This window comes from Anolis carolinensis, chromosome 1 (genome assembly GCF_035594765.1).
Source record: "Anolis carolinensis isolate JA03-04 chromosome 1, rAnoCar3.1.pri, whole genome shotgun sequence".
Lineage (NCBI taxonomy): Eukaryota > Metazoa > Chordata > Lepidosauria > Squamata > Dactyloidae > Anolis > Anolis carolinensis.
The window spans coordinates 12,805,315-12,820,223 of record NC_085841.1 but is presented as its reverse complement, the minus strand read 5'-3'; the positions used below and the strand labels follow the sequence as shown (position 1 = coordinate 12,820,223).

Below are 14,909 nucleotides of genomic sequence, written 5' to 3'. Positions count from 1 at the left end.
TAATAATAATAATAATAATAATAATAATAATAATAATAATAATAATAATAATAATAATGTATTCAACTTGGCCCCATGCAATAATAATAATAATAATTGTGGTGGGATCACAAACCTGCAAAAGTACAGTAGCGTCTCACTTATCCAACACTCGCTTATCCAACGTTCTGGATTATCCAACACATTTTTGTAGTCAATGTTTTCAATACATCGTGATATTTTGGTGCTAAATTCGTAAATACAGTAATTACTACATAGCATTACTGCGTATTGAACTACTTTTTCTGTAAAATTTGTTGTATAACATGATGTTTTGGTGCTTCATTTGTAAAATCATAACCTAATTTAATGTGTAATAGTCTTTTCCTTAATCCCTCCTTATTATCCAACATATTCGCTTATCCAACGTTCATGTTGGATAAGTGAGACTCTACTGTATTGGAAAATGAGCATGCAAAGATATAAGACTCTACTGTAATAGTAATGCAGCAACTTGGTCCTTCATAGTAGTAATAATACAGTATTTATCTTGACCCTCCATATTAATAATAATACAATATTTAACTGGGGCCCCCAGTGGGTTAAACTGCTGAGCTGTTGAACTTGCTGACAGAAAGGTTCGTGGTTTAAATCCCGGAAGCAGGGCGTACAAAAGAAAATGGACAGCAAAATTAATATCCTACCCAGGATAGTAAGTTTTCCTCCCCTGGACAATTAATGCACGAAGAGAATACGCGCACATGGAATAATACCATAATTATGATTAGGTAAAATTACATTTGAAACAGCCCAGAAGTTAATTGCGCTTCACCATCTTGATTTATTCAAAAGTCACTTAGCACAAATTTCTAACATAAAATACTTGTCCAGTGGGTAGAACTATGTCAGATAATGATTAAATGGTTATTTTATTTCCTGCCTTTCCCCCAACATGGGATCTAAGGTAGCTTACAAAGATTAAAACAAAGGACAAACAAGTAATAAAAAGTTTAAAAACAGATTTTAAAACCCTTTAAGGCAACACTGATAAGACAGTTTAGATTTCAAAACATGCTGCTCATATATTAGCATACCCAGTATGCAAATACATTGTGATGCAGATAGAGCTCTCTAGCACAGCTTCAAATATAAAGGAATAAAATTAATACATTTTTATTTTATAGGGGCCCCCACTCACCACCTGTGCTGTAAATAAAAATAAAATCTTTGCCTTCTATAGGATCTCATCATGGCATTTAAAGTGGAATCATAGTGGTACAATTGCGTAGAGTTAACGGGCCAGAAGGTCAGAAGATCCCTGTTGAACAAAAATACATTACACACTGACACTTACCTGGACATTTACCTGGAAGTGAACTTCACTAAATATAGTTGCAAGGTTTGGTTCATGTTATTACTAATACATTTACATGCACCTTTCAGCACTCATAATTGCAATGGTTATGAAAACAGTGACAAAGAGTTATAAAAAATTACAACAAGGTACAAGAGAGAAGACAGATTGAAGAAATGTGCTGGAATCCTACAATGCTTTATAGATTAAAATCAAAACCTGGGGTTAACAAATTGTGCTCAGCTGCACCTATCAATCCTAGTTAGTATAGCCAATAGTAAGGAAAGCTGGGAGTTGCAATTGAATATTCTTATGGCAGCATGAATCCTATATCTGAAGTATCACATTTGCTTCATATATTGATTTTATACATATATCTGAAATCCATTTCTACTAATGTTGCAAATGTATGTTCCCAGTTCACATTATCAAAAAATGTCTTTTCTGCATCTAGAAATATCAAGGCTGCTTTTTCACTTTGTTTGTCTAACCTGCATATATAGTAGAATCTCACTTATCCAACATAAACTGGCGGGCAGAATGTTAGATAAGTGAATATGTTGGATAATAAGGAGGCATTAAGGAAAAGCCTATTAAACATCAAATTAGTTTATGATTTTACAAATTAAGGACCAAAACATGTTATACAACAAATTTGACAGAAAAGGTAGTTCAATACGCAGTAATGCTACATAGTAATTACTGTATTTATGAATTTAGCACCAAAATATCACGATGTATTGAAAACATTGACTACAAAAATGCGTTGGATAATCCAGAACGTTGGATAAGCGAGTCTTGGATAAGTGAGACTCTACTGTAATCTATTGGCATCACTCCCAACCAGAAAGAAAAGAGGCTTTAAGTAATAATTAGTTAACAGCTCCTTCACAAGGCCGATTATTTACCAAAAACAATGATTATTTATTATTGCTCCATAAAAGCAAAAAGAGCTCTTGGGGATTATTATTATTATAATTATATGTATCTATATCCTTCTTTTTCGCTGCCAAAGGAGACTCAAAAACAGTTAACCTTTAAAACCGTAACAATTTATGAATCAAAACCTAACACATACAAACATTAAAATAGAATTAAACATAGAAATACAAAAATGCATAGTTGAGACCACGGAACAAATCTATTAAAATACATAAAACACAACATAAAAAAGAAATGGAAAACAGGAACAAGGGTAGATCCAATATTTTATTCACTTAAAGTAGCAAAAATACACAGGCATAATATCAAATTTTTGTATGTTCACATTTACATTCTGTCAATCTTAACCAGAGTTCCCCTCCAGCCACAATCTGATATATGGACACCAAACCATTGGTTTTTAGGTTTGTCTTAAATTATAGTTGAATTGTTGCATTTCCATGTATTTCTACACTTTTTCTTATACGGTAGGCTTCCCTTGTTGTTAGATTATTTGTTTTCCAACAACTTGGCTCTTTCAACTTTCAAATTATAGCCATGCACCACACTTTTGATCCCTGGCCTGCTCTTTCAACCGCATGTTCCTTCGTTTTCTGTGTGTGTGTTTACTCGACACCATTTAGTAATCAGTCTTGCATTTGCAAACAAACAAACAAACAAACAAACAAACAAAAAAGACTGGGATCTACTTTACAGTTTTTGACATTGCCCTGGTCCTTAACCTGTTGAATAAATGGGGACGTCTATATTATGGTAGTCCAAGATCATCTACTGAATATACAAGATCTCCCTCCCTACTTCCTGTCCTAATAAAGGACGTTTCAGAGCCAAAGCAGCACCGAAAGTTGGACATTTCTATATTCTGTGCCGGATAACTATTTTTTTCTCTTTTAAATAATCAGATTTTCAGACAGTAATGTTTATTTTAACCAAAACTCAGGAATGCCTTTTGATTTGCCTGTCAAAATTTAACAGTAACAGATACTTGAGTATTATTTTTGACTCAACCAGACTTCTGGAGATTTGAGGTTTTACCAAATGAATTATATAGTGTTTATTATTTTGTCTTTAGTGTTTGCAAATTCGCCACTTAAGTTCCAACTTCTGATAGGAAGTGCAGCTGTACATAAACGTTACATAACATTTCTAATTAAGAATTACTTAAGACAATTAGCATCTTTAGCAAACATAGCATTGAATTCCATATGTCCCGACTGTTTCCAGTTTTACATTTGATTGTACTATTGTTAGGTTATTCTTTAACTTGCCATTTCTTTTAAATATGAGCTGTGTCTCCTTACTGTTTCTGGATCAGGAGTTGATAGACCATATGTCTTTTTTTCTGTTCTACTTTTGCCTTAACTACATTCTGTCTTTCACGCGAAGAAGCCAAATCCTCAGGGATATATTTCCTTGTATAACATATCATACAAGATGTGGTTTCCTTACACCAGAAATGCCTTAAAAGTGGCAACCACATTGAATATCCCAGCTCAAAAGAAGTGATCATCACACATTTCACATTAATGAAGAGACAAAGACTTAAATGTGAATGATAATCCTCAACTAGAGCAGATTGATTGAAACAGTGAAAATGAAAGGACAACCCCTCTGTACATCCTTTGATTCAATTCTATTGCTGAACAAATAGGATATAATCTAGTATGGGATCTGAAATGCCACATTACCTTCCATAAATAAAGTACGATCCTTATGAAGTTTTCTTTTAAGAAATTGCTTTATAATAACAATGTAATGGTTTTAAGGTGGCAGTTACTCTGGATTAACCTAAAGTTTGATCAGTCTACAGATTGCTGCAAATAAATTGTAAAATATATTTTTTCTATAACTTATTTGTACATTATGCGGCACAGTTCTTCCAGCATTATAACTATCAAATCCTACCCACCTCTGCATGAATTTTTAACAGTAAATATGCAAATAAAATTCAATTAAAAAGGCTTCAAATGGCAAAAGGACTTTACTTGCAAGTAAATCAACACATAAAAGGAAACCATGACCATGTTTGGGAGTGTATATATGTACACAAATATCTTTAAGATCCTCTTAATAACAGAGAGAAGACATTAATTAGGCACTAATCTTTTATGTAGTGACTGGAGGTAGCCATTCCACTCAGTTAGAAACCACTGCCTCAGATTTTACATGATTTATTAAGGAAAAACTCCATAGGAGGAAAAACACATCTGACGATAACCTAGCATTCAAATATATTCATACAAAATTTGAGACATGCCTGTGCATATAGTCCTGTGTGAGAAGGATCTGCATGATAAAAAAACATTGAAATGATTTTTGCAGCAACTACTCAGTCTCTTTCAGAAGTCCACAATTTTGGAAATTCAGCATTCCTACGCTTTTGGAAGCTGCTACGATGATGTAGTAGTAGCAGACTCTGGAACTGAGCCTCCCATTACTATATTGTTTTTGTCACTTAATGTTTTAACAACAGATGAAGCTGGAGACTGAAGCACTTTCCTTGAAAGCCTCATTCTGCCATCGGTTGGATCTCGTCCAAAATATTTCACCTGTTGGTAGGAAGAAGTGAAATTAAATCTTAGCAAATTTAGTAAAGTTACTGTAAGAGCACTGATGTAAAGTTCCTCTTTTTAAAAAGGTGTGTTATATCTATATCTATAGCAGGTACAGGCAAACTTCAGCTCTCCAGGTGTTTTGGACTTCAATTCCCATAATTCCTAACAGCCGGAGGGCCGAAGATTGCCTGTGCCTGATTTATATGAATGGAAATCCTCATTGACATACTGAGTAGTCAGAGTGAACAATGAAAGTCCTTGTGACCGAAGGTTTTTGCAGACACTTTATGGAGGTGAGTGGCTGGTAAAACAGGTTTATCTTCACAGTGAGAGCATGTACCAATGCGAAAGGTGGAAAGATAGGCCCATGGTTCAACCTAGAAATAATCAGACATGGAAAGAACACTGTCCAAAGGTACAGGGTTCCGTAAGCCTTGAACTGTCTTACTAGTCAACTACTATTCAAGGCCAGCAATGGATCACTCCTCCTGCTCTGAGCCCCCTGGCAAGCATAAATGGTTGGCAAAGAAGATGTCCTATTTTCTCACTTGCATCATGGCATAGAGAAGAAAAACTAGAATTCTGCCTTCTGCTTGGAAGAAATGCCTATTTCCCCGCATCTTTTCTAAAGTGCAACGCTAATGAGAGACCCAGGGTGCATCTACACTGTAGAATGAATGCCGTTTGACACCACTTTAACTGCCATGACTCCATGCTATGGAATCCTGGGATTTGTAGTTTGGTGTGGCACTAGCACTCTGGCAAAAGGCAGCTAAAGCCCTTGAAAACTACAACTCACACTATTTCTTAACACAGAGTCATAGCAATTTAAGTGGTGTTGAACTACATTAATTCCACACTGTCGATGTAGATCCAGAGAAAGGATCTACAGACAATTAAATAGTCATACAGTCATCCCTTCGCATCCACTGGGGATTGGTTCCAGGACTTCCAACAGACACCAAAAATGCAGCTCCTTATATAAAGGGAATCAATTTGCATATTTTCTTTTTTTTAATTCAATATTGCTATTGACTTGTGGTTGGTTGAATCCATGGATCAGAGCCCATGGACGTGGCAGGCCTGCTGTATGTTCTTGTCTTATGCAATCCCACATATGTTTCTTGAGAACAGCACACAATTCTATATTTTACAGCACCGATCCATCACCTGTCCTCAGTGAAATTCAAAATAAAAAATGAGTCATTTCTACATTGACTCTATCATGTTATATCTTACTCACTTGAACAATCTAAAAACAGCCATCTACAAATTTTCATGTATTATAAGGTTTGAACTATTACCTGGATTTCTTGTCCCACCTCTAATCCAAGAGCACTAGGGTGCTTAATCTAGAACAAAATATTTATTATTTATTATTATTAATACTTATTATTATTTACAGTATTTATATTCCACTCTTCTCACCCCGACGGGGACTCAGGGCGGATCACAATGCATATACATGGCAAACATTCAATGCCATTATTAGACATACAACATATACAGACAGTAGAGGCAATTTAACATTTTTCCAACTTCCGGTTTCATGAGGATATGCTCGATTCTGGCCACAGGGGGAGCTGCCACTTCATCCACTGTGACACAGAGTCCTTTGATCGTAGTACTTCCTCCTTGCTCTTTGAACGCTGGCAGTTTTATGGTGTTGTAAATTAAATCAAATTAACTTCCCCGCATTTAGCGGTACCTAAATTTTCTACTCACAGCTTCAGCTGTTTTTGAACTGCTTAGGTGGACAGTAAGCTAGGCTATTAAATGGTCAGGAGCTTAATCCAACATGGGTTTCGAACTAATGACCTTTCGGTTAGTAGTGATTTATTGCTGCTATTAACCAGCTGCGCCACAGCCAGGCCCATTAGATTACATCATTAGATTTGTTTTTACAGCTCAATAATATTTTCAGTATAACTGAAAAGCATATAAAAGCATATGCCAAAATAATCCATTAGTATACAGAATAAATTCATTCTCAAATGTCCCATCTTCCACTAACATTCACCCCCAAATTCATAAAGTGTTCACTAATGACAAAACCCTTTCATATGTTATTATTCATAAAATTGTGGGCAACAAGTCTTAAAAGATCTGTGTTTATCAAGTATATAATTCATGCTCAAATTCTCAGTTCTAATATGTTTCTCCAAGAGTCTATGATCCACTGGTACAATTTCACTCCTTCAGTGCTGTACCTCTTATCTTTGCAGGATGCAGAATCAGCATCCGCTAAAAGATAATAATTTACTTGAAGTGAAGAGAAAATACCTTTCTTTGATCCAATTGTGAGTTGTGTAGTAGTACAGGAGTCATGTTTGGATACAATTTTACCATCACCCCAATATCTCTGCATTAAAAAAAGAAACTTGCATTAATTTCATAGGACGGCTGGTGGAGGGGAATGACTCACATAAATGTAATCCCTATAGGCACAGATAAGGCAGTTTCAAGTGTTCATCAGTTCTTTATAAATAACCTCACTTTATCTGACTGTACAAGCATTTTACTTTGCAGCTCTCCTTAAACTGATGTCTTCCCAAAGTATTTAAAGCAGTCTCTTCACCAGCTGAGTGCCAAACTTCTGTATAATAAATACAATTACAACAATCCACCAGCTGCAAACATAGCTTTAGGAAAGTTGCTAAAAATCATATGTGCTATTTTAATGTTATATTTCTGACATTTTTAGCTGTATTGTTTTACCGTATGGTGTGAGCTGCTTTCAATCCTGCATCAGAGGAAAGCGAGGTATTAAATGTATGTGTGTTTCTATCTATTTATCTGATAAATAGATTACATAAAATAGAAGTGGTTTCCTTTACCTCAATTCAGTAATTGTGGCTGTATAAATAGCTCCAAATTCCAACTGATAGTCTTGCTGTTGAAAAAGAAAAATAGCAAAAAGTCAGAAAGAGAAAAACAAAAATGACAAAAAATTTAGTAAAAATAAAATAAACTCTTGGTGTTCTTGTATTTTTTAAAAATCAGAAATGTCCTTTTTCAACGTATGATATATTTGAAGAAAAAGTTTGCACTGCACTCCCATTAATTTACAGGTTTTTTAATATTAGCCATTGTATTTTACCTAAAAGCTGTTAAACTTGCCAAAAGAGCTTTAGGAAGAGAAAGTAACTGTACATACATGCAAGAAGTATTGATGCTACTAAAAATACTCAAAATTATTACTCATAAAATGAGCAGCTCTGAGTCCCTGCGTGGAGAGGAAGCGGGATACAAATAAAGTCTAATAATACAAATAATAAAAAATCTAAAGTTTTTAGAATATGTCCTTACATCATCTTTGCAGACTTCAGTAATAAATTCTTGTGCTTCGTGCATAGCAGCTGGTGTAGGAGCAAATATGGAAAACGTTTCTTCATCTACTTGGCTAACAGTAACCCCTTTACAGGAAAAATAAACATAGACTAATTAACATTTATTGAAAGTATGTCATTTGGTGCCTTTATGCAGCACAATACTACAAGAATCTGCATGCACAATACTACAAGAATCTGCATGCCACGAGGGGACAAATGTGACTGATTCATCTAAATCTACACCTGCATTGTCCAACAACCAACAATCAATATTTATTTCCACCACACATACCAGCTACCATGACAGACATGGGCAAATTTGGCCCTCCAGGCGTTTTGGATTTCAACTCCTACAATTCTTAACAGCCTACCGGCTGTTAGGAATTGTGGGAGTTGAAGTCCAAAACGCCTGGAAAGCCGAAGTTTGCCCATGCTTGATGTATCCTAGGTCTCCTAGTGTGATTTTATGATCGACTTCCAAACCTAGCAATTCCAAAAGAAAACATTTTTATCATATTTGTGGATAAGTCAAACCTGCAAATATATATCTAAACTGTATATCTAAAACAGGGTAACTCACCAGTTTCTGCTTGGAGTTTCTTTAAATTATAACCTCCAGGGCCAACAAATCTTGCCCTTTTTGACAATGGCACCTGAACAGTTTCTGAAATGCAGAAGTTAATGTCATAAGCATAACGTGGTAATTAAAACAGCACAAAGAGCTCATTCTCACCTCCGTGACACTAAGAAGGTCAATATTAATTCATTTACTGTTATTGGCACCAATTGGGCCTTCAGGGAAAAGGATTTTTACAACTGGGCCACCACAGCAATTCTATTGAGCTTAATTACATTTTAACTTATGTGTTTTTAGTGATATGGACTTTATCAGTATCTGCTGTAACTGCTGTAAACTACCATAAATCCAAGCACTGGGGGAAAAGGCAGATTAATAATAAGTACAACAGCAACCTCAAAGCCCTAAACAAAATAGGCATAAGAAATCCCTACAGTATGCCCAAAATGTGTGCTTTCTGTCAGTAAAATCCAGCTTTTCATTTTGCAACTCAGCCTCTGTTATTCACTATGTTTCGGGGTTTGTTTGTTTTTTACTTAAAAGATTGCCATCCTATGCCAAAACGTATACGGGTTTTGAGATCTTCCAAAGAAATCTTCCTCTTTGGCAGGATCTACATGGCTTTATAGTGCGGTTTTACAGCATCATAATCACATATTTATTATAACTATTAATCTGTATCCCACTTTTTCCCAGGTTGGGACACAAAGCACCTATTTTATACATCTAGTTTTTTGCTACTTCACCCAAGCCTTTTTGCATTCTCTACCAAGGCAGTTTTGTTTATTTCCTTTATTGCTATTTTTCCAAAAACAGGCAAAACCACAGCTGTTTTAGTTTCTTCCGTGTTTCAACTGCTTTACTTTGGAATTCTGGTAGTGCCTTGGGCTTTTTTAATGGCTAGCATGGGTAGAAAATAATAAACAAATGATGACACCACTAAAAAAAAAAATCGTTTCCCAATTTTCAACTGCCTTGAGTTTTGATAAGAGGGAAAACTGGCATATAAATCAGTATAATAATAATAATAAGTCCAGTAAGAGTAACTGCTTGGGCAAGCCATATATAATGCAAATACAGATAGGAATGACATGAGGAAATAGTCTAAACGTGAATGTATTGAGTCTGTTGTGCAAGGTTTTCATGGCCAGAATCATTGGGTTGCTGTGGGTTTTCTGGGCTGTATGTCCATGTTCCAGAAGTATTCTCTCCTAATGTTTCACCCGCATCTGTGGCAGGCATCCTCAGAGGTTGTGAGGTCTGTTGGAAACTAGGCAAGTGGGGTTCATGTACCTGTGGAATGCCCAGGGTGAGCAAACAAACTCTTGTCTGTTTGAGTAAAGTGTGAATGCCCACCTTGATTAGCATTGAACAGCTTGGCAGCTTCAAAGCCTGACTGCTTCCTGCTCGGGGGAATCCTTTGTTGGGAGGTGTTAGCTGGCCGTGACTGTTTCCTGTCTGGAATTCCCCTGTTTTCTGAGCATTGTTCTTTATTTACTGTCCTGATTTTAGAGTTTTTAAAATACTGGTAGCCAAATTTTGTTCATTTTCATGCATTGAGTCTATCTAACAGCAATTATTCAATACCCAACATGACCTTAAAACAAATATTTTGTGCACTGAGAGAAACAAGTAAAGATGGAGGTGTTTACACTTTGAATCCCATTTTAGAAAAAGCAGAATATAACTAAATAAAACAAAACTGGGAATATTGTTGTTAAGATCTACATTTTTAGAAACCCAATTCAATTCAAGTTTGCAAATGAATATCCAGACTGCAACATTATTTATCCTTTAAACTACACCCAATTTGGTTATTCAAAGTATTGCCAAAATCAGTATACAAAATAAAGACGAATATTTTAATGTACTAATAAAACAATATTATTTTAGGGGGTTGTTTCTCTACAATTCTAGCTTCCCTGAGTCCCCTTGGGGAGAGAGGGTGGGTTAATAATAATAATAATAATAATAATAATTCTATAATTGATTCTATATTGTCAAAGGCTTTCTTTATTGATCCTATCATTCTACAAGTCTAATATAGAGTAGAATATTTGGACACTGGATAAAACTGACTTTTCACTAATGAAAAAATCTAATATGGATTTAAAATTGACTGATTTGTCCATCCCAACCTCCCCAGTTTAGGTGTGTATGCTATTACCAACAAGCGGTCCATTCTCCTTTCTGCTTGCTCTGGGTTTGCCAATTGTTTTGTTCATGATTTGCAAGATCTCTCTCTTTGCCACTATGGAGGAAAGAAAAAACCCAGTTTAAATATAGAATGCGCACATTAACATTTTCATTTTCTAAAAATCCTCCTCGGCGGCAGTGAGACGGCCTCTTTCTTTTGTCAGCTCCGAACATGACTAACCATGCAAGCCTTTTGCGCTGCAGCATCACAGCCAGGGTCTGAGGCACTTTGGGGGAGCTGGCACACCATTAAACAAAAAGCGGAGCAGTTTCCCATCTTACGCTTTGCAAGGACATTGAGTGCACCCGGTTTTGTGCCATTATTTCTCTGGGTTTTCGAAAGCCTTCCATCTTCCCCCAGGTAGTTCTATTTCAAAGAGCTTAACCCTGCTGAGGAATAGGGAACATTCATTCTCTTTTGTGCTTCATGCAGCCTCTATTGTCTTCTTGACCACATACACACATACATAGCTTTTGTGTGTTGGGTTTTTCAGTATAAAAATATACTACCCAGTAAGGTTAATCACAGTTTCCTCACTACTGCCTAAATAATAGATCTGCACAAAAGGGACAGAGGAGGAAAAATCAAAATTTATTTCAATAGTTTCTTTGCTAGAATTATTCATGCCTGGCTGCACATGATTATTTTCTTAAGACACTGTGTTTTCCATAAGCAGTCAAAGAAGGTGAGGCAAAAATTCTTTTTTATGAGAAAGGAAAGGAACTGTTTCTTTAGAAACAGCAAGCATCTTGGGTGGCACAGATCTTTCGCCATAAAGAAACATTTGACCAAAAGAAGAAACACAGTTAAGATTTATGTTGAAAATCAAAGTAAATTATCTAAATTTGAATCCACAAGGTGTTTTTCCCCCAAATATGGAGTAAATCTGTTGATGTTAATCACATCTAATTGGTAGATTAATTAGCTACAAGATTAATTGGAGAAGATTAATCAGAAAAGCAGCATTTAAAGGACTTCTGGTTTGATTTATTTTTGGAAGTTTTAACCAAAAAACACGAGAGATTAAATATTTAAATTAGCCCTATCTTCTCCCATATTCAATTCAAGTTGCCTTTTTAACAAGGCATCCAACTGAAGCTTTGTTAATATGAACATTTACTTAAAATGTATTATGTCAATTAATTGGCAGGCAATCAACTAACTAAAAATCAAGGGCAAACTGAATAAAAGGCAGAAATCTTTATCACATCAGAATGGAGTTCCTTGTTTACACCAAAATATAAAAACAGTTAATTTCTCAATATCATCTATATGTGTTCCCTCATTAACTACTTTTATTTAAAAGTTTTCTATGATCACCAGTGTTGCCTTTATTTTAGACTAAAAGTTGTTGAATAACAATGAGACTAATTATCCATCAAACTTTATCAAATTTCTTTCAATGTATTAATATTTCTCTTTATATTATAGAGAAGGCATTGGCAAACCTTTGCCATCCAGGTGTTTTGGACTTTAACTCCCACAATTCCTACACCTGGAGGCTGAAGTCTGCCCATGCCTGTTATAGAGACACTCAACAACCTATCCTCTATTTTCTTTGTATTCATATTTCAACAAAGATATCTACATTTTGTTAAAAAGGGGAAAGTTTTCATTAATGCATGCCTTCCTCCTACACTGAAAACCTTTTATGTTTAGGGTAGAATAATAATAATAATAATAATAATAATAATAATAATAATAATACAGTAGAGTCTCACTTATCCAAGCCTCGCTTATCCAAGCCTCTGGATAATCCAAGCCATTTTTGTAGTCAATGTTTTCAATATATTGTGATATTTTGGTGCTAAATTCGTAAATACAGTAATTACAACATAACATTACTGCCTATTGAACTACCTTTTCTGTCAAATTTGTTGTATAGCATGATGTTTTGGTGCTTAATTTGTAAAATCATAACCTAATTGGATGTTTAATAGGCTTTTCCTTAATCCCTCCTTATTATCCAAGATATTCGCTTATCCAAGCTTCTGCCGGCCCGTTTAGCTTGGATAAGTGAGACTCTACTGTAATTTACTTAAAAGACAATAGCATTTGATTGATATGGACCAAACATACAGGATACAGAACACATGGGCTCCAATGAATGTGGCATAGCTAAAAAGACCAACAAGCTCATAGAGCCTTTACTCTCATTTTACACACATTAATTATGCAGTGCTGATTGTGTTTTTCTTCTTTGTGGCTCTGACCACACTACATGGAGCCCCTGGTGGCGCAATGGGTTAAACCGAAATCCAGGGAGCGGGGTGAGCTCCCATCTGTCAGCTCCAGCTCCTCATGCAGGGACATGAGAGAAGCCTCCCAGAAGATGATAAAATATCATTGCAGACGGCCAATTCTCTCACATCAGGAGCGACTTGCAGTTTCGCAAGTTGCCCCTAACAGGGAAAGAAAACCCCACACTATACTAGCTCTATGTTCCACTTTAGCTGTCATGGAAACATTCTATGAAATTCTGGGGTTGTAGTTTAACCCACAGAGTTCTCTGGTTGAAAATTCTAAACCTCTCTTCCAAAACTGCAAAATCCCAGGATTCCACACAACTGTTGCCATGGTAGCTAAAGTGGAACATAGCACTATACCAATATAGTGTGGCAAAGGCCTGTGCTAAGTTGCATTCATTGCCCGTCTTTGGTCTCTCTCCATAGGGTTAATATTATTTCAGTCAAAAACATTAGAAACATGCAATTGCCTGACAGTACAGAAAAAATACAGTTCAAAATACAAAGACTCAAAGTGTGAAATGGCAAGTTTTGAATAGTCCGATCCTTTAGTAACTATCTATTAGTATTACTAGTATATGCATGTAATAGACAGAAGACATATTTCGGGGTCCACCAGGGATATACAACGTTTAGAAAGTTAATGGAGGAAATGGAACAGCATAGAATATTTCTAGTAACTTATAACAACATCTGAAGAAAGCTTTCCACAAGGAAAAAAGGGAGGAACCTGATTAACAGGATCGGCCACTTTGAGTCTCAAATTTGAGAGAAAAGTGAGAAATAAAGCAAATAAATATAGCAGATAGTATATATAGCAACGATTGGGTATTAACTTTCAAGCATTTTGTATTCAGGAAGTTTATCTGTATGAAACGCAACCTAAATATAATACAGTAGAGTCTCACTTATCCAACACTCGCTTATCCAACATTCTGGATTATCCAACGCATTTTTGTAGTCAATGTTTTCAATATATCGTGATATTTTGGTGCTAAATTTGTAAATACAGTAATTACTACATAGCATTACGGAGTATTGAACTACTTTTTCTGTCCAATTTGTTGTATAACATGATGTTTTGGTGCTTAATTTGTAAAATCATAACCTAATTTGAAGTTTAATAGGCTTTTCCTTAATCTCTCCTTATTATCCAACATATTCGCTTATCCAACATTCTGCCGGCCTGTTTATGTTGGATAAGTGAGACTCTACTGTATATGTATTTTACGTTAATGTGTTTTAAATGCACAATGCCTCGCCTCGAGCCATGAGGAAAGGTGGGTAACAATTATTATTATTATTATTATTATTATTATTATTATTATTATTATTAAATATAATAGGAAGTTGCGTATCCTAGACTCAATGTAATAGTTTTGTATGTGTCTAGCTACTCAGAGATAAATACGATCTTTAATTTCATTCTATAGTCTGAAGAAGAGAAGGAAGGACAGGACAGGACAGCAGGTTGAAAGGAAATTTGTACAAAGGAATAGTAGGAGAGCCAGTTTGGTATAGTGGTTTCAGCTTTAGACGATGACTTTGGTGATCAAGAGTCAAATCCCTACTCAGTCACAGAAGCCAACCTTGGGCAAGTCACGATCTCTTAGCCTCACAGCAGAGCAAAGTCAAACTCCCTCTGAACACATCCCCCCAAGAAAACCTTGTGATAGGTTTCCCTTAGGATTGCCAAATGTTGGAAACCACTTGAAGCCACATCACAA

The 14,909-nt window shown here is 35.6% G+C and overlaps 1 protein-coding gene across 1 annotated transcript in view; it reads right to left on the bottom strand.

Annotated features, from left to right (window-relative positions):
- Positions 1-2,528: 2,528 nt before the first annotated feature.
- Positions 2,529-14,909, bottom strand: part of pnpt1 (polyribonucleotide nucleotidyltransferase 1) — a 38,483-nt gene continuing 26,102 nt past the window's right edge. Inside the window, exons 22-28 of the mRNA XM_003216140.4 lie at positions 10,907-10,990; positions 8,743-8,826; positions 8,140-8,246; positions 7,668-7,723; positions 7,114-7,192; positions 6,135-6,182; positions 2,529-4,824 (exon numbers count right to left, since the gene is read on the bottom strand). Of these exons, the coding sequence (XP_003216188.2) occupies positions 4,666-4,824; positions 6,135-6,182; positions 7,114-7,192; positions 7,668-7,723; positions 8,140-8,246; positions 8,743-8,826; positions 10,907-10,990 (617 nt within the window). The 3' untranslated portion in view covers positions 2,529-4,665. The remainder of the gene's footprint in view (positions 4,825-6,134; positions 6,183-7,113; positions 7,193-7,667; positions 7,724-8,139; positions 8,247-8,742; positions 8,827-10,906; positions 10,991-14,909) is intronic.